This window comes from Perognathus longimembris, chromosome 9, assembly GCF_023159225.1.
Source record: "Perognathus longimembris pacificus isolate PPM17 chromosome 9, ASM2315922v1, whole genome shotgun sequence".
Classification (NCBI taxonomy): domain Eukaryota; kingdom Metazoa; phylum Chordata; class Mammalia; order Rodentia; family Heteromyidae; genus Perognathus; species Perognathus longimembris.
The window spans coordinates 68,456,892-68,477,029 of record NC_063169.1 but is presented as its reverse complement, the minus strand read 5'-3'; the positions used below and the strand labels follow the sequence as shown (position 1 = coordinate 68,477,029).

The following is a 20,138-nucleotide window of genomic DNA, read 5'->3' as shown; positions in this document are numbered from 1 at the left end:
TTGGGGGGGAACTTCAGTATTTTCATGCTCTTCCTCCACCTTGCGAATTTTTGAGTGGACACACTGGAGTCAGCTTGTTTCCCAAAGGGATGCAGGACAGAGCAGCCCGCACAATCGCAGAGAAGGATCTAGTAAGTCGTGTGTACTCTGACCTCGCTGCTGAAAACAGCCCGACACACATCTTCGGGGTCTTTCTGGGCCTGTGAGGAATGCGTTCAATACCACCACGTGCACAGGTCGCCCCGGCAACGAGGTCTCTTCTTGGGAACAGTAGTGACAACTCCGCTTCGCCCGGCTCAGGGGACACCCGGCAGGGCTTACGGCAAGCGAGCCGGGCAACGGCCGTGTGCTAGAGAACCAGCTGGGATCTCCCCAGCCGCGCCTCCTGGCGGCTCCCACCCGGGCCAGGGGGCCTGGCTTCGCACGCACGGCTCCTCTCCCATCGCAACGCGTGTGGAAGGGGCGGAGAGCGTGCAGAGGAGTGTCAGGGCAAAAGAAAGAGAAAGGAGGGACTGGTGCTTTTTTTCTTAACAATTTAAAATTTTTTTTATTGTTACCAAACAAAAATAGCAAGTCAAGATACAATCCAAGGGTGACGGATACCAAAGGACCGCAGCCATTTTGTGGCAAGGAGAAGCGGAAAATGCAAGTGTGTGTGTGCGTGCGTGTGTGTGTGTGTGTGTGTGTGTGTGTGTGTGTGCGATGTGAATGCGGTATTATACCCTCGGAAGGCTGTGAGCACCCACTGACGAGAAGAAACATCACACTCAATGCTGCTGTGCCTGGCGGGTTAAACAGATTACTTTACAATCAGCACATTTTACCGAGGATCACACACACGTACATATACGCTCGCCGTGTAGAGGTTTCTTCCTCAGTGGTAAGGTTGGCCTTTGGTACCCATTTCATGTGTCCACACAAAGTCTGTCATTAAAAAAAACCCAGCATAGTGTACGTACTGAGAGTGACAATAGAAAAAATAGAATATATGTACGGTAGAATACTGCATTGTGTTTAAGTCCCACGTTTCTTGAATGAGAACTGTCCGTGCTTTTTGGCCACGTTCTTGTCTCCACTCTCGATCATGGGCATCGCTGGAACAAATGCAACATCACTATCCCTTTATTTTTAAAAATCATCAAACCCAGGAAATCATAATCCATGTTTTTTTGGGGGGTGGAGGGTTGGTAAAGAATGGAATTTGGGGCTGTTGGTGTCCACTAAAAGAGGACCCAAAATACCCCAATCTGAAGGCCCAAACGTGTTTTGTCAATAATGGAGACAAATCCTCAAATGGTACAGCGGCCTGATGCGATTTAGGGAACGTGGCTTTGAACCCCCGCTGCTTCCGGAGAGGTGGGTGAGGAGAACCCCTGACTTGCCCACCCTGCAAGGGCTGTGCCAGCCAAGGCGCACCAGGGAGCAGGTGCCACCTCACCCCTTTATTCACCACGGCTCCTCCGAGTTCTGGGCTTGGTGCTCCGTCCCTTGATCAGGCTGGCTGGAGGATTTCCACGCCTGTCCCGGCTCCTTGGTTGAAGGTCACCCGTCTCCATGCGGGATGGAGCTTTCCCGAGATGGGCTCAGCCTTTCTTATCCCTCTAACCCAGGGGGTCAAAGGCATCGCTTCGACACAAGAGGAAAGCCAGGCAGGACTGTGTGTGTGCACCTAGAGGAGCTTCGCTAAGGCAGTGCGCACGCTCCTCATGACGGCGTGGAAGGACTCACTCATCCAATGTCACATACAGATACTCCAGACGGCATCTCTCTAGGGTACAAAAGACGCGTAGAAGGGCGCCACGGGGCAGCGCGGCAGCGCCCAGCCCTTCAGCTCAGCTTCCCGGGGAGGGGGAAGGAGGGAGGGAGGGAGACAGCCACACAGCCCCGTCCTTCCAGCTCCGCAGGGGCTTCAGACGTGAGAGCTGGAAACTTGAATATTCTTCTTCCTGCCACACTGATGAGAATGTGAACTGACAAAACAAGAGAGAACAGAAAAAGTCCTGTGAAAGATTATGCAACCCCTTAGAGGAAACAGCTAAGTTACACAGAGATCGCATTGTTCCAATGTCTGACACTACTTTGAAAAATCAGACTGATTAATCATCCCTAGAACTTTCCTAAGAAAGACTTACAGTGCTCTCGAAACAAAATCTCCAGCCACGACCTAGCGATTGGCTACCAATGGATCGGACCAATCAGAGAACAGCTGGATGTCACCATCACCTTCCTGGTCGGCCTATCACCTATCTGCCTACCTATCTGTCTGTCTACCTATCATCCATCTATGTATCTATCTTCCACTTCTGCCTACATATTTACCTATGCATCTAACGTCCATCAAGCCTTCTATCTCCTACGTATCTTATCATCTGTCTTCTATTTATCTATGCATGTTTGTATCTATCTTCTAAGTGTCTGTGTTTTCTCTATCTCTCTCTCTATATCATCTGCCTTCTATATCTGCCTGTCTACCAGCATTTTTGCATTCCACCTTATGAGCGTGCCATCTTCGCTGGCTCCCTATTTCATTCCATACAGAGAGACACCATTTCTTTTCATCTCCGTGGAGTAATGCCTATTCTGAATACATTATCAGCTTCCACCGGTTCTCTAATAGCACACATTTGAATTATTTCGCTGACACCTCATTAGTCCCTTTCTTTAGATCACATCTGAGTTTTAACACCTTAATTGGAGATGCTCTCAACCACGTCTTAAAAATAGCACCTATTCTTTTTAAACTTTTTTTTTTTAGGTAACCTCTTAAATCTACCTTGAACTTGTTGCTTAGGACATGCAATGAAGATTTGATGTTATTTTTTTCCCCCTCGGGGCTCACGTTGCTGCTCTTGTTTGAGGGGCATGGGTCACGTACGGTACCTGCCGAGTCTTTCAACGTCGTCCACGGTTTCTGGCAAGGCAATACCTTTGGTTTCAGGTAAAAGCATCACAAGGCCACCACAGACGGACGCCAGCACACCTACCGGAAGAAGAAGGCATCACCCGGCCATCCTCCCGACCCCTGCCCCCTCGCGAGCTGCACCGCGCGCTGACCTCGGTCACCTTCGGCGACGGCAGCCTCCACCCTTTGCTAACCAGTGCCGGCTCTCGCACGGCTTCAAGTCTTCCACCTTCTCCGGCCGCGGTCCCTGTGCTCTTGGTATATACTTGCTCGTTTAGCAATGAGTCCTGTGACCTCAGTGATGGGGACAGACTCGAGAACCGTGTCTTACAGTGATTTCATCGTTGCAGGAACCTCAGAGAGCAAACCTACGCGCCTGAAGATGGCCAGGACATCTCTAGGCAGTGCGATCGTGTGTGGCCATCACTGTGAACACTCAGGGCCATTGCGGGGGGGCGGGGGGGCAGGGGGGGTACCACCCTGTTTCCTGAGAGCCTTGCTTCCCAAGGGAAACAGGAGCCAGCAGAGAGGAATCCTTCACTTTCTGTTTCCTGCTGTTTAGCGCTTCATTGCGCTCTTTCCTCCTGTTCCTCCCATCCTGTCACTCACACCGTAGGTCTCTGCTTCTGTGCACGGGGGAGGCTTCGTCCACACCCGTATCCTTGGCTCCAGAGGAGGGTGGGGGTGGGGGGAGTCAGGTGGGACGATGGACAGGCACGGGAGGGAAGTGTGCCCTGCGTGTGTGTGCTTAACGTTCTGCCCAGATCAGAATTCATTGCTTCCTGAGTTCTACAAGGAGTGTGTGTGTGTGTGTGAGTGTGTGTGTGTGCGAGTGTGTGTGGGGGGGGTTAGAGCTTGAGGGACAATGTGGAAGTGGCTTCTTGTCCCCTGTTCTTTCAGCAAAGCAGCATCTAAGCAAATTAAGGTTTGGTGTTGATATCGAACATTTAGAAATAAAGTTGGTCTTTAGGCCGATTTTTATTATTTTATCACTTTTTTAGGCCGGCTTTTAAACATAACGACGTGGAGCTCCCATCTGCTCTGAATCTTTTTTATGTGGATGGTTGTACCGGGGCTTAAACTCAGGGCCTGGGCACTGTTCCCTCTCTTCTTCTCTCAAGGCTGACACTCTGCCAGTTCGACCGCAGCCCCACCTCTGGCTTTCTAGTGCTTAATGGGAGACCGGCGTCTCTTGGGCTTCCGTGGCGGGGTGGGCTTCGAACCGTGATCTAGGATCTCGGCCTCCCGGGAGCTCAGCTCGTAGGTGTGAGCCACTGGGGGCCGGCTCATTCTGAGACGTTTCACTCCGGTTCTCTAAGATCATTAAAGAGCTCTCTCATGTTTCGTGTTTCACTCAGGGCTGATGCCAAGAAGACTAACCGGAACACCCCTCGGCATCACTGGTGGGCATTTCTGATTTTATTGCTGGGAGATGGGCTCCTCGAGGCAGACACGGCTGTCCCAGACAGAGGGGGGCAAACGTTCAAGGGAAAGCACCGAGGAGGACAGGAGAGGGGCCCTTACCGAAGATGATGAGAGGCAGCTCCAGCCACACGGCTGCCAGGCGGAAGAGGAGGAAGGGCGCGATGATGCCCCCCAAGTCACACAAACCCGAGCACAGGGAAACGCCGAAGTTCCTGCGGAGCAAAGCACGGGTTTCCACCAAAGTTCCTTCAATCAACCAAATCAGCGTCCTGAAAGGACCCGGATGCGCTCGGCTTTGGAAACAGCGACGGTGCTTGCTATCGTTTCTCATTTTGAAAAACTGCCACCTGGAGCTCCGAGCAAGCCCTTCCCGCTCCGTACCGGGTGGGAAGCCCCCCACGCCGCCGCCCCTCCGCCAGCCGTGCGGGGACACGCACGCGCTATGCTGGTGCCCAGCAAGGTGTGCGCGGTGCGATTCTCCCCAGCCACCCGGGCCTCACGGGATCCTCCCACACTCGCGGGACAAGCCGGGCGCACCGTGTCGTCAAGGCCACACCGGAGCCCCGAGACGGGGCAGCGTGGACACAGGCAGACTCAGCCAACAGCAGTCTAACGGGTTTAGTGGCTTTGTAGAAAACTCTAGCTCTCTCAGAAGACACGGATGCCGCGCAAGGCGGCAGACAGACGGCGATGCGGAAGGCAGTGGCTCCTACCCCGGCCCAAGTCAGCCCAGGCCAATGGAGCACCCAGCTCGGAAGCGATCAGCGCCGGTTACTCGGGGAAGACAGTAACGGTAAGGGGTGAGTTGGAATTACCGTAACGTTGTTGGGTACAATTCCGAGTTGACCAGATACACAATTTCAAAGGCCATGGTTATCCCTAGCCGTCCCAGGGTGGCAACTGTGGTCCGTAACCACGGCAGCCCTGCAAAGACAAGATGGTGGCGGGGGAGAGGCCAATGTCAACAGCACTGCGCGAGAGAACCCGAGGCTTCACGAGTGTCCCCTGCACCAAGGCGTGGCGAGCTTTAGACACACACAATGGGGCCTTCCAATGTGTTAGACCTATTTTAGCAATGACCGGAAGACGTTGGCTTGCACAGAGCAGCTAGGCTCTGAGCCCTGGGATCTCTGGAATGGGAGATCGATTCCATGTGCCCTCCCGAGTGCACGTTTCAGTCATTGCTCATCCCTAATCCTGCTGCTCCCCCAGGAAATCATCTGGGAAGAGCCAGGTTCCTAGACGGTAGTAGATTCATTTCTCTTAAAGGGGTAACTAAGAAAAGTGTCAAACATTTGCAAGGAGATGTCTTTATCATCATCACCCTTCCCTCCCTCCTTCCCCCTTCCTTCCTCCCTCCCTCCCTTTTCGTCCTCCTTCCCTCCTTCCCTTCTTCCCACTCTCTCTCCTTTCCCCCTCTCTCAGTGAGAGCCACAAGGCCATGTGGCTGGAGCTAGCAGAAGTTTCAGGAAACTTGATCCTATCCTCCTCCTACCCCGCAGCACCAGGCTGCTGGGGCCCGACATCCCCAGACCTCTGCCTAGACTCCAGCAGCAGCGAACAGCGTGGAATCCGGCAGCCTGCCTCCACTCTGCTGTGTCTCCTTTGTCTTGAAGGAATGTCTGCCTACGGACTGGTGCGGCCGGACCTGTCCCCCCACCTCCAACCCCACGGCACAGAATGGAAGGGCCTCGCGGTCTGTCGGGGATTCAGCTTGGCCTTGAGGGGGGAAGGGCGAGGAGAGCGCTCCCGAGACGCCACCCTTCCCCCAGCCCCGGGGCAGTGTGGAAGTGAGCCACACCGATCTCCTTCTGGGTCTGGAACCAGAAGGGGTAGCTTTGAGACCATCCCCCACCTTGCGCCAGGGAGCACACAGGGCGGTACTATGGGAAGTGACGTTAGCCATGAGGGAGGTCCTTGGGAGCTGCTCTTGGACGGACAAGCTCGCCAGCCTATTGCAGCTCATGCTCAATCCTCGTCATCATCACTATATTACTGTGATGCCCTCCCGATTAAACCGGATTGCTCTCCGAAGCGTCTCCGAGATCCGTGTGCGCCTGGCTTCCTTGGTGGGCAAGGAGGGAGGAAAAGGGGATCTCGTTCGGCCATGTGCACCTTAGGCTTGCCCGTGTCCCTCGCTCCACCTTGGCTGCCCGCGGGTCGGGCGCCCAGGGGAGAGGGTGAAAAGGGGAGCACTGATAAGGGTGTAAGCTTAGCATCTCCACACCAGGGGAGGTGACTCTAACCCGGCAGCGGTCAGCTGGGACAAGGTCCCACTCCAGCCTCCCGAGAAAGCTGAGCTTCTCCATCCCCGTCCTAAGCCTGCGGTCAGCTTTGATTCCCGGAAGGTCAGCTTCAGGCAGGACTCGGGAGCAGGCCCCTGGGGCAGGCAACTCATGAGAACCACACAGGCCCCCGGGTCCCTGGAGCAGAGGGCCTTCTCCGGAGCCTCCTCGCAGGACCAGGACTGAAGTAATGTTTGCTGAGACCACACTTTGACCAAGACCGCCTATGCCACACCTCCCTTACCCCTGCCCCCATCCTTGCCTGTAACGCTAAAGCTCACATCAGGGGGGGACTTGAACACTGGTTCGGATGCATTTCTAGCTTCCTCAAGTGGCCAGCGTCACTCAAATCCATCCCTTCCTTTTCATCAAGACTTCCATTTGCTTTCTTTGAGGAAAATGCGGACGTGCTGGGGTCCCCAAAGTGGCGGGAGCTTCGGAAGACTTGCTCCTCTGGGTTCTACCTGATCCACTTGGTTTGCCACCTGCCTGCTTCTCTCTCCCAGTCAGGCTCTTTGGGACTCTCCCCTCCTGTGAATGACTCAGGCTTCCCTCTCTCCCTCCCTCCCTCCCTCCCTCCCTCCCTCCCTCCCTCCTTCCCTCCCTCCCTCCCTCCCTCCCTCGCTCTTTCTTTGGTTTTCTTCTTTCTCTGTGTGTCTAAACATCATAGATGGTTCCAGTTGCTTAGTGATCACAATGAACTGTGCCAGTTTTGGGGAGTCCACGTCCCTCTATGTGTCCCGAGCTGTACGAAACCAAGGGCTGTACCTTTCTCTGCCTGTCACCCTGGTATCTAGCACGGTGCCAGGCATAAGGCGGGCACCCAGGAAACCACCACCCGCATCACTAAACGTAGCCACCTCGTGGTGAGGAGCTACGGTGAGCAGCGCGTCCATTTCACCCATCGGCCTACAGAACGAGGCGAGAGAGAAACTTACGCACCAGGCTCGTGTCTCTCTACCCCGCGGGAACAGCGGCCCGAGGGCAGCCCGCCCGCCCCGTGGCTCAGGTGACACCCCGCCCCGGGCCCGCTCACTGGGACGGAGGTTCCGTCCGCGTCTTCCAGGGCGGCCCTACCTTCCGGCAGGAACGCAGTGACCAGGCACGCCACGCCCGCCACCACGTTGCTGGCCGCAAACGGGAGGCGCCGGCCCAGGTGCTCGATGGTCAGCAGGATCAAGAGCGCGGCCGGCAGCTCCACCACCCCCGAGATGAAGAAGTCCACGTAGAGGTTGCCGCCCACAATGCCCAGGCGCATGACCAGGCCCTGGTAGACCACGGCGCTGGTGAACCTGCAGCCCCGTGGGCGGAGACGGGAGAGGCGCACGTGAGAGACGGCTGGGGGGACTCGGCCAGGAGGCTCGACGTTCACGCCGGGTCACACTTACCACGCGAACATGAGGATGAGCGTGCACTTCCTCATCTGGGGCGTCCGCACCAGATCGAGAAAGGACGGGTTACTAATCTCCTCCTCGGTCACCGTGATCTAGGCGAGGAAAGTAGAGGTCAGCCGCGGACGGTGGCGAGGGACACCCGCGAAGCAGAAGCCTGCTAGCCACGCGGCTGGAACCTGCAGGATACAGCCACGCTTCGGGATCAGAGCTTCGTGATGACCACGGGTCAGAGTCACACGCGTGGATTTCTCTTGACGTGAAATCCAGACTTTTCATGATTTTTTCCCTCACTTGGCTTTTTCTCCTTTTTTAATTTAAATTGTTATTTAAAAAAAAATTTCTTACAGAGGGGTTGCAGTTACATGTGTCAGACCGTGAATACATTTCTTTTTGGACGCACCACTCCTTCCTTTGTCTCTCCCCATTTTGCTCCCTTGTAAGCTGTCTCGTTTATTTTCAACCTGGTGTCCCATGAGTAATCACCCTTGCTGCACGCTGTTCACCCACTAAAGGGTGACGTGCCTGGGGCGGGGGCTTCCATCGTTCTACCTGAATACCTGAGGATGCAAAAGCTTGCCATCTTGCCAACAGGTCAGATGCACAAAGATACCATGGCTCACCTGAGAATCTGTTTGGAGACTATTTTCAGTACTTGCGCTAAACTTCTCTGAATAAAGTGGGAAAGGGGATGTGCTCTGAAGGAAGACATGCGTAAATCCAGTCAAGCGGGGTAGGAAGCAAAAGTGGGTCGACCAGCAGGAGCCCACCAAGTATTTACGCATCAAATGCTGAAGTCTGACTTGATCAATAAAGTAGGAAAGCCACAGGCGAGCGGCAGAGCTATCTACCCCGTGGCTCTTGCCCAGGTGTTCAGGAACTGACTTCCCCGAGCTCTAGGAAAACTCAGCTGATCTCAGTTTGGCCGTGGGAGAAGTTAATCTTCACACCCGTTCAGTTCAGCAGGGACTCGTTTGGCAACGCAAGGGGTTGTCAAGGGAAGGAAGCCCGGGCCCAACCTCGGTGCCGCCATACTGCTTCCGGTCTCACCAGCCAGGCCCCGCAGCCCGGAGACCACTGTCATCTCCACGCGCTGTAAGTCCGCATCTCCGCTGGGAGGCCCCCGGCCTCCTCAGTCCCAACTCAACCTCCTCTGGGAGTGCCTCCTCTCACCTGCCCCCTCCCCCCAGATCTGTGACACCCCCCCCCCCCCCGGCTCCTGTGCTACTCCCGCCTTCTCTAATTCCAGACACTCTGCAGCTTGGGATGGGCAGGGACAGCTTTGTAGTACCAACTAAAGGCGGCGGTGTTCCGCTCCATGGTGGATTTTTAAAAGCAAAAAGTCAAGATTCCGTCCTTCAGCTGAACGCAGTCTCTGCCCAGGACCTCGCCCGTCTGTTTGCTCACATGCAGGTCCGGCCCAGAAGGAGTGCAAAGGGAAGCACGTTTGCACAAACCTTCGGAACAAGAGTCTCTTTCCCCTGCAGAAGCAAGACTCTGACCTAGAGCAGATCCGTCCCGCGGTCACCTGGTCATTGACTCCACACAGCAGTTCACAGGTCCCCCAAGCTTGACGTCTACACCTTTCTGTTTGCTCCGCGGACAGCCCTCACAGGGGAGAAGCCATGAAAGTACTGTCTGCAGGTCAGTCTCCTTCCCAATGCCCTCCCGTAGCATACGCGGTCTCTGCCCAGCCGCAGTTCCCCTTCACTGCCCCCTTCCCCTAGCACAGTTGGAAGCTTCCTTTTTTTTCTCTCTCTCTGATAAGAAAGCAAAATGTCAGAATAGCATAGCTTTTCTTACTTGGAGAGGCATAACGTGATTATGTATCTTAACATCAATAATTCCTTAGGTTCAACGGAACAATAGCACATTCCTCTGCCGGTTCACGGAAGACTGTACCCTAACGAGTACAATATTCTCAGCTAACCCTCTAAAATATAATATACCGATGAAGGATAACTTTATGTTCACCCACTGTTTCCAGATAAAGCAAGAATATCAACGTGGAAGGTAAGAACTTGTATATTCCCACCATTACGAAAATACTTTCCACAGCAAGGCACTAGTGGCTCACACCTGTAATCCCTGCTACTCAGGAGGCTGAGATCTGAGGACTGTGGTTTAAAGCCATCCTGGGCAGGAACGTCTGTGAGACTCTTATCTCCAATCAACCAGTAGAAAGCCAGAATTGGAGCAGTGGGTCAAGTGGTAGAGCACTAGCCTTGAGCAAAAAAGCCCAGGGTTAGCAACCAGGCCCTGAGTTCAAGCACCAGGACTGACACACACAAAAAAACCCAAAATGTTTCCCACAGTGAATTCTTCTACATTACCCACATTAAAATGACTCACATGTATGGAGAGGTATAATGATTGTCAGATTCTAGACTGATTCTCACCAAGGCTCCATAAAGTCAGTGGTTTAATTAATTTGAATTAATAAATTAAGAAAAACCCAAGGCTTAGGATATTAAAGATTAAATATCATGAAAGGTAGCTGAGCCAGGATTTGGACCCAGGGAATTAGATTAACTCTCACACAGCAATCTTGAATATGGAGACTAAGAATATGGAGACTACAAAACTTGGCAGTTAATGGTCACTTCTGTACATTTTTAAAAGAACACTATGAACTTGATAAAATGGAATCATTTAGTTCAAATATTGTTTCACGAAAGAGTTAGATTTGACTAAAATGACTCAGATAAATTATACTTTCGTCAAATAATTTATTTGAAGGGTCTTGTATTCCAGGATTAAAGATGTGATAGCTTCAGGACAGGTTTCCTCCAGGAGAGAACCCTGATGGGGTGTGTGTGTGTGTGTGTGTGTGTGTGTGTGTGTGTGTGTGTGTGTGTGTGCTGTGCTCCTATTCAGGCCAATGAAGAAAGGATTTCGGGGGAAAATCCCTTACTGCTCTTAATCCAGGGGCTTCTGAAGGCATCTCCTCTGGCTCACTCCCGGGAACGAATGAGGAAGTGGTACCAAGTGGGCATCAGCAGCCACGCTGTGCCCACGAGGGCAGCCGTCTGCTTCAGAGTAGAGAAGGGGAAGCCCGGGCCTGGTGAGACCTCCCCAGCCAAGCCTGGCCCCCCGCTGTGCCCCGAATGGCAGACTCGGCGCCAGTGAATGTCCCCATTGTCCCAAGCCATTTAAGTTGCTTTGCTCTTCCTCTGGTGCCAAAAGCAGAATTCTCTGAAGAATCCAGCCCGGAACAATGCTTTTGCTTTAATAACTATTTTAAGTCAGATAATTTTATTGTTTACATAATTGCTCCCATACTCGCATGCACGCTTGCAAAAATACTTAAAGTTGGTTTTGCTTTCAAACTTTGGAGATTTGGACCAGAGAAGCAACACGACCCCCGTCTTTCCAGAGCACCAGTTTAATGCTTAATATCAAGTCCTCTTCTGGAAGACTGCTAGGTGCCGATGAAGGAACGGAGACTAAAACCAACCGTCCCCGTCCAGTCAAGGGGGGATTAGGAGCACTGCCAAGCGAGGACTTGGTTACATTCAGAGCAGATCCAGCGGGGGCTTGACTTCACATCTCCTCCACGGTCTTTCTGAAAGATGACCCACTTTCGGGGTGTCCGAAGCCCCGGGGAGACTCCGAGCTGTATCTTGGATAAAATTCACCCCGTGAAATGGCGCCAACTCCGGAGCCATGGCCGGCCGAGCCACTGTGCCTTTGTCCCTCGCTGTGAAGCCACAGAGGATTATCAGACTTTGCCTGGCCCGAGCCAGATAGGAAAGGACCACAACGCTGGCCTAGCGCGTTTTGCCAAACGTATAGAGTTACGTATGACACGATCACCATCAGAGTGCAAAATCCATGGCCCCCTAGACATCCCTCACGACCCCCCTCAAAGCTCCCTGTAGCTGGCCCCCTCTACCCACTCTGGGCTCGGAGCAACCCCGCCTCCTGTCATGAGGGTTTACTTTGTGTGGATTTTCACAGACACAGAGGCACACACACACACACACACAGTGTGTTTTCTTCTGAAGTCACTGGCAGTCCACACTGCCGGACCCTCGCTGCCCTCCACACCGCGCCCCAGCCAGACTCCCGGCCGGCAGGGGACGGAGGCTCTGGGCAGGATTGGTCTGCGTGGAGGCCGGTTGCCTAGAAATGCTACTCGGGGAGCGAGGTCCTGCTGGAGGCCCCGCTGCGGCTCGGCCCCTTTGCTTGTGTATGGCTGGGCTCAGTTGCTATTTGCAGGGGATTGTCTTTTAATTCTGCCAAGACTTTGTTTTCTGTCAACCATGACGGGCTCAGCGCTAAAAGGAGTGTTTCATTCAACGCGCGCGGATCCATTCAGTTCTCTTTCAGTTCTTCCCTGCGCCTGGCTGAGAACATTTCTACAAGTCCACATGCTGCAATTTCACTTGCCAAGAGGAAGGCATGGCAAGTAGCACCTGTTCCAGAGATGGTGTTCGGAGACCCCCAGATGGAAGAGCGGTGTGAGGTCATGAAAATGACCATCAGGGAGAGGCAGGCCAAGGACACACACCATGAGACTCCCAACGTTTTAACCATGATGTTATCAAAACTCCACGAGCCTTGGTTCCTTTCCTCAGCAGCCTGAAGATGCTCAGAGCTCATGAGGCATTTTGAAGACTCAATTAGCCAACAGGGGTGGCCCGCGTGTGTAATCCCGAATGCGAGGGAAAAGTACGTCCATCTGCTCTGCATGTACAGCCAGGAAACTGTGGGTTCTTTGCCTGGGAAAGCCGTCTCCACACCCGTTACCATGGAAACGTCTTTGCGTTTGCACCCTCAACAAATCGTCCTTTCTTTTTGGGCAGTTCCGAAGGCAGTTCTCCTTTGTAGTAAGAAAACACACTGGGCAGCATGTTGTCCAAGTCATTGCTTCTCACACTGACTCTTGCATTCAGGAGGTTGGTTTTCTCTTTCAGTTTTGAAAGGAGATCTGGTAATCATTATTAAGCATCATTTGCCAAATATTTCGGAGTCTCTTCCTCCTTCTCCACACTGTCATATGGCACAATAACGTTGCTCTTTTTGGTCCTTCTCCCCGACTCTGCTGATGGTTGTGATTATGTGCTTGCTGCAGGACGATTCTCCAAAACCAGTCCTTTCCTGCAATGTCCAGGCAGGGACTGTGGGGACAGCCTGCACGGGGCGCGAGGCCAGGCCCAGGTGGAGCGGTGTGGCCCGAACAAGCATTGACCCCCGCCGTTTAAGCCATGGGTTTCCTGTAGTGTCTCTCACAGACAAAGCTTCTCATGACCAATGGAGCAGGAAAGAAGGGAGGGAGGAAGGGAGGGAGAGGGGGAATGAGGGAGGGAAGGAGGGAGGGAGGGTAGGAGGGTAGGAGGGAGGGAGGAAAGGAGAGAGGGAAGGAAGGAGGGAGGGAGGGTGGGAGGGAGGGAGGGAAGGCAGGCAGGCCTAAATACTGTCCACATCTTCTTCTTCATGCCATTTATTATGCGGAGTACTAACTTTCTAATTTGAAATAAATAAACCAAGACTGTTCAGTCAAAAACATGTGAAAAACGGCAATTCCTGTGATTACAAAATAATTAGTGTCTTTGTTGTTGAAGAACATCATTAAAATTCCTGAAGAGAAATGAGGACTTCGGTACTTCTACCACATCCTCAATTAAATACACTAGACAGTTATTCACAGAAGTAAGTGACCACATATGTCCCACGAGTATGAGGAGCCCGGACAGGGCTGCTACCCCTGCGGACGGCAGCTCAGGGCCGCTTGGCCCGCGCCGTGGTACCGGTGGGAGTCCTTCTTGGGTTCTGGGAGTTGCCAGCTGTCTTTTTCTTGTCTTTGATTCATGGCATGCTTTGTGTGTGCCAGTCCTGAGGCTTGAACTTGGGGCCCAGTAGAGCCCTACCACACCTTCACGTCCAGCTTTTTTGGGTAGTTTATTGGAGATAAAGAGTCTCGCAGACTTGCCGGCTTCCAACTGAGATCCTAAGGTCTCGGCCTCCCGCGTAGCTAGGATTACCAGCGCGAGCCACCAGCACCAGGCTTCCCAGAATGCCTTTTGCTTATGGCAACTCACTTTTCCCTGGTGCGTCCTTTGCCATTAAGGCTGAATGCCCTGGTGCCCACACCATAGCCAGAGGCACCGTCATTCCTGGGGTTCCGATCTGAGTGCGGTCCAGAGGCAAGGGCATTGTCATGTCGCTGGTCTACGGGCCACGTGTACCCATCGTTTTAACTTTAAGCTGCAGCTCCATGAAGTATATCTCAACACATACCCAGACCATTCTCTATCTCTTTACAAGCTGGCTTTCAACTGTGATCCTCAAATCTCAGCTTCTTGTATAGGTAGGATTATAGATATAAGCTAAGAACACTTTTTTTTTTGCCAGTCCTGGGCTTGAACTCAGGGCCTGGGCTCTGTCCCTGAGCCTGTCTGTGCTCAAGACTAGAGCTCTAATACTTGAGCCACAGCGCCACTTCTGGATTTTTCTGTTTCTGTGGTACTGAGGAATTGAACCCAGGGCTTCATGCATGCTAGGCACGCACTCTACTGCGTAGCCACGTGCCCAGCCCTCTGAGAACACAGTTGTAGAGGTGAATAGCACACCTAGGTTATTTTAAAAAGAAAGATGCATTGAATAACGGAACTCAGTAGCACTGTACCAACTTGCCTATTAACAGGTGAAGGTAAATTCTGACCACCAGTGTGACTCTGTGTGCTTTGTTTCTGAGCTATCCTCATGCCAGATACATTCAATGTTTTTTTTGTTTTGTTTTGTTTTTTTAACCAGGGATGCATTTTTTCAAAATACTAATCGCCGGTGGTCCCAGCTGTTCATGTGAACCAGATTTTCACTGCCGCGATTGCCGGCTGAACTTGCGAGGCTGGTTATTTTTAGGTAACAAAGTGTACCCCATCATTTACAGAACTCTGGAAAGACAGGAGACCATAAGCAATTCTGCAGAAAATAGTCCCTGTATTTCACTCAGCTCCCATAAAACAGTCTGCTCCCTGCTCATTTCAGAGCAGCCCATATAAACCGAGGGTGCGAACTGCAGAAGGAATAGTTGAACTGAGTAAATGCTGCCCAGCAGGTGTCAGGGAGACGAGGCTAGCCTGAGAATCACACGCAGCAGTGGAAACAGATAGAAGCGTCCGTCTCTACTGTGCTCTGGGCAGGGCTTCTCCTTCAGCAACGCCCCCACCGCCCCCCCACCTCCAACAGCTGAGGGGAAGGGGAGAAGGGGGCAAAGCTCGTCTGCGAGGGGCGGCAAGGCGAGTGCAAAGCACTTAACGCGTCCTTCTTCACACGAAGCAGTGGTCTTTAAAGCCGGGAAAGGGCCCGGCTTGCGTTTATGTCATGAAAATCCACACGTCCAGGGCTCTTGGAGCTGGTCGGGGTCTCTGGCGCGTGCGGCCCCTCGGCTCTCCCTCACGAGGCCCCAGGCCGGCTGGAAGCACTCACTGCAAACGCTGAGCGGATGGAGAACCCCAGGGGCGCTCTCAGGTGGACGGCGCCGGCCCTCTTAGCTTGGCTCGTGTGGTGGTACTGGGGACTGAACTCGGGGCTCTGTGTGCCCCACGGCTTGAACCACACCGCCAGTCCTTTTTGTCTCACGTTTTGCCTCGGGTGTGCTGGAACTCCGTCCTCCTGTGTCTACTCCCTCCTGAAGAGAGCACGGCGCCGTCGGCCATCACCATCAGCTTTTTAGGTTGCCGTAGTACCCCAAGAACTTTCTCTGCCCGAGGCTTCCCTGAAACCTTAATGTTCCCTGTATTAGCCTTTCACAGGTCTGGGATGACAGGCCTGCACCACTTCACTCAGCTTTTGGCTGAGATGGGGTCTTTTGAACGTTGGTCCAGATCGAGTCCTTTATGAGCAAGAAGACTCCCGCATGAAGTCAAAAAAACATTTAACCGTTGAGAAGAATTATGCTTCTTAATTTCTGGGCATTGGCATCTTTGCCAAATGTGATTTAAGGACACCCTCTGGCTCACTAGTAATTAATCACAACAATACCTATCGTCATTTTTCATTCGTTGTACAAAGAAGGTTGAGTTGCCAATGATTTCTAGACCTTTGCTGTAAGGACACAGTCCTTGCAGGTCTGTGGCCCGGGAGGGACAGGCTGGCCTGGTGATTCCTCCACAAGCTCGGGGCTGAGGTTACAGCTGGCAGGAGACAGGGACAAGCAAGTGACCGAGAATGAGCAAGAAGGAATCCGGAAAAAGTACCCGGATGGCCGTTCTCCATGCTGATTACCATGGAAGGTAACAAAGCTTTGCTATCACACCGAAGAGTCCTCCAGCAGAAAAACACACGTTCCTGAGTGTTGGTCGTTTCCCCTAACATTTCCTAAGTTCTTTTCCTGCAGAGGGCTGACAGGGTTCTGCTCCTCAAAGGCCTTGCTTATTCAGACCCCTTCTGAGAGGGACCGTCCCTTCACGGAGCTCCATTTTAGGACATGCACTGAGGCTTCTGTCCTTCCTAAGTCGTATGTGCTTTCAGAGGAAAGCAAGGTCCGTATTACTTGATCCACACTGGGAAATGGAGCCGTCTCTAGATTGCCCGGGCCCAGGACTGATTTGCTGGAGCAAGGAGGACCACGGTGAGCACCCACGTGAGGCGGCCATGCCCCCAACCCCAGAGGCTCTGGCTCCAGCCAGCTGCCATCAGAAACCTTGATTTACATTCCTTTTCCGAAGCGATTTGCCCCACGACAGTGCAGCGCCAGGTCCGCCGTCTCCCATCTTCCCGGCGGAGGAAGTCCTGGAGGAATGCGGGCCTCGTGTGGCTCTTCCCACGCTCGAGGACAGGCTCCCCCATCCGTCTCCACAGAGGACCACGCCCGGCACACCGACGGCCCATCCGGCTCCACGGGACCTCAGCGCAGATCACCTGCTCCCCTGCCTGCATCTCCTAGGATGGCTTCGTGAAGAAAGGCAGTTGTCCCGATAGGTCAAAGGTCAACGGCAGTGTCGTCATGACAACAGCTGCTCTGGATGGCTGGATGATTGGAGGGCCCGCAAAGCTGTGGACACCCAGCTCCTGACTGCCCCCACAGGGAGGGACACCCCCATTGCTTCCCACTAGGGAGACTCAGTCATTTGAATAGCAGCCCTTGGGGTTTTTGGTTTCTTTTTGAAGAAAACCAAGAACAGGCCAAATGGCACAGAAACAAAACACTTAAAAACACAACAGTTCTCACTTTTTTCTCACAGTAGGAAGACTAAAGATTCAAAGGAGGGATTAGAGCATTCTTCCCTAAACAGCCAAAGGAAGAGCTAACTCCTTCCCCTGGTCTTATAGACGGAGACCCAGCATTAAAATCGCCGGATTAGGGACTTTGATTAGTCCCACAAAAGGAAGTAACCAATATCAATGGAATAAACAATCCTGTGTGGTCTATTTATTTGGTTTTACATTTTAATGTGTTAGTTGCACTGCAAGGGTTTGGGCTGGGTCGGAAGCAGGGAGAAGTTTCTCAGCACTCCAAAGAGTGTCGGGGTTGGAAGGAACCTATCTTGAAGGTCACGGGCGAGGTCAGCCGTGAAGATAGGAAAGGGCAAGGCCTTGCCCTGACTCGCAGATTATCCAGCTAAGAGACAACTCCATGCGTACAGGTTACCACAGGGCATGGAGCTGTGTGTGGAACCACGCAGGCCCGTCGAGGAAGCGTGTTCAGCTGGCAACAGCAGGGGGAAACGTGGAGGAGGAAGACACAGGTTTGGACTGCGAGGCACCAAGCAACGGGACTAGCTCCCAGTGGAGCGTGTGTGTGCATGTGTGTGTGCGTGCATGTGCGTGTGTGCATGTGTGTGTGCATGTGTGTGTGCGTGTGTGTGCGTGTGTGCATGTGTGTGTGCGTGTGTGTGTGTCTTCCACACCTGGCATCAGAGTGTGCACCCAGCACCTCCTGGATAAACTCAGCAGCACTGGCCTCTGGAAAGCATGAGCGCCGTCAGCCTGACGGGGGGGGGGGGGGCAGTGCCCTGCTCCACGACAAGGCTGCCCAGCTCCTTCACGGGGGAGCCCACGGGGACCAGCGTCCGCTCGAGAGGTTCGGGACCCAAGGGCACGTCAATACCGACACCAGAAACAGGAGCTGCGGAAGGCCCGAGGACAGCAGGAGGCGCCCGGGACCTGGTGAGCCAGGGCCCGCCGCGGTCCTCGAGCGCGGGGCAGGGCGTGAGTCTGCAAGTGTGTGCACGCGGAAAAGTGAGCGCCGAGCGCACGCGCAGCCCACCCTCCCACCCGGGCTGCCTGACATGTTCTCGGTACCGGCTGAGAAAACGGCCACGTGTCAGGAATAGCCCAGTTCTGGGTAGCTGGAGACAGGTGGACGCCCCACCAGACACCCCCACTCCAAACCATCGCTCCCCCAACGGCCATGAGTCATCGGGGACCCGTTCACACAGCTCCCCTTTGGCAACGCGGCCCCCTGACGTCAGAGCGGGCGGGTGCATCACCCACCGTGGTGGAGTTCTGGGTACGGACTGGGAAGCCGCGGCGTGGAGAGCGCGTCCCGGAGCACGCTCCCCCAGGAGGTTTGCACTCCTTCCTGCCCGTGAAAGGCAATAGGTGAGATTCTGCTCAGGGCAGGCCGCGGTTACCTCACGAGGGAAGGCCGTCCTCCGCACAGAGCGTCCCGCCATTCCTGTTCCAGGACCCCAGGCAGGACACCTGTCCTCGGGGACGCGGTCCTCGGGGTCTGTGTGGCTGCTGCCTGGAAGTGGTCAGGTGGAATGTCCTCTCGTGAAAGAAGCTTGGAAATCACCAAGCTCGGGGAAGGGGCTGGGGGCCCTCCGTGGACTCCGGGCATGACAGCGTACACACCGCACTTGTGACACGGCAGCAAGTTGCTCCGTGGGGGCTGTCACTCCTGTCACATGATCGTTTTCCTAGACTTGGGGGGAAGCTCAGTGGCAGAGCATTTGCCTAGCATTTACACAAGGCTCCGGGTTCAGTCCGCAGCACCACCAGAAACACAAAGTTATGTTTACCAAAAGGGGGGGTTATAGATACTGGCATAGAAAGGGGCTTCCCAGATAGTCCCAAGGGTTCCCAAGGAAAGTCCCTTTGGCAGCAACAACCACGTTGATGTGCCCGTTCCCAGGCACAAGAGGGGTCAGCTCTCGAGGGCCAGAAGCCTCTCTGGAAACCACAGTCACCTCGGCCCGAGCCAGACACTTTCCAATCAGGATTTCATCTTTCATATGTTGGAAATGAATCCAAGAGCAGGTTGATTTATCTTTTTTCCCCTTCTAAACAACAACAAAAAAACCTCTCTATTGACACAAGCACACCAACCTTAATGCAGTAAGAACTTGAAACGTCCAGGTCCTAAGACGCAGGAGGCAATTCGACATCCCGGGAGGAGAGACTGCTGGAAGGAGACTGCAGCCCATCAGACCCCCAAACGGGACATGGTGGCTTCATCGGTGATGGGAGCCCCAGCTGTACGCCGTCTCCTCGTCCAGCACCACGAGGGGCCCCCCACTCAGGGGGAGGTGTGTGACCTGGCAGGCAGGCCAAAACTCTCAAACTCTAGAGGGTTGGAGGGGAAGAAGTTTTCTACCTCCGGGTAGGCATCATGGGAGGCAGGAAGAGAACTTGGTGCCTTCGCAGCCTTCTCAGTCATCTTTTTGCCCGTGAAGCTCAGCTGCGTTTGTCCGAGCGGTCCACGAGTCTCACTGGCTCCTCTGTGGCTCCGCTAACCTTTCCCGAAGCCTTCCTGGCAGTTTGAGGCGAGGCCGATGGATCCCTGAAGACCTTCCCAACGCCTGGGCTCTGCCATCTCAGGCTTTGGCAGCCCCAGACCCCGGCTTCAGCCCCCCGCCCCTTAGGAGCCTTATGGGTGCCTGGTTATCCATTTTCCTTGTCAACAAAGATCAGAGCAGCCATCCTGGATTTCTAGGGTTGAGACGTGTATGCGCGATGCAAACGGACCCCAACAGTCAAACTCCTGATTTATCCTGATGATGGGCGCCCAAGGAATCCCTCTGGGGCCAGAAAGCTCAAATTACCCCCCCCCCTTTTTTTTTTGCTCCCTGGGTCTTGACTCGGGGGCACTATCCCTGGCTTCTTTTTGCTCAAGGCTAGCACTCTACCACTTGAGCCACAGCACCACTTCCAGTTTTTTCTACATATGTGGTGCTGAGGAAT

At 53.8% G+C, this 20,138-nt stretch overlaps 1 protein-coding gene across 1 annotated transcript in view; it reads right to left on the bottom strand.

The window, feature by feature from the left end:
* Positions 1-1,585: 1,585 nt before the first annotated feature.
* Positions 1,586-20,138, bottom strand: part of Slc22a3 (solute carrier family 22 member 3) — a 57,340-nt gene continuing 38,787 nt past the window's right edge. The window contains exons 6-11 of the mRNA XM_048354401.1: positions 8,001-8,098; positions 7,690-7,904; positions 5,143-5,251; positions 4,427-4,539; positions 2,881-2,980; positions 1,586-1,970 (exon numbers count right to left, since the gene is read on the bottom strand). Of these exons, the coding sequence (XP_048210358.1) occupies positions 1,910-1,970; positions 2,881-2,980; positions 4,427-4,539; positions 5,143-5,251; positions 7,690-7,904; positions 8,001-8,098 (696 nt within the window). The 3' untranslated portion in view covers positions 1,586-1,909. The remainder of the gene's footprint in view (positions 1,971-2,880; positions 2,981-4,426; positions 4,540-5,142; positions 5,252-7,689; positions 7,905-8,000; positions 8,099-20,138) is intronic.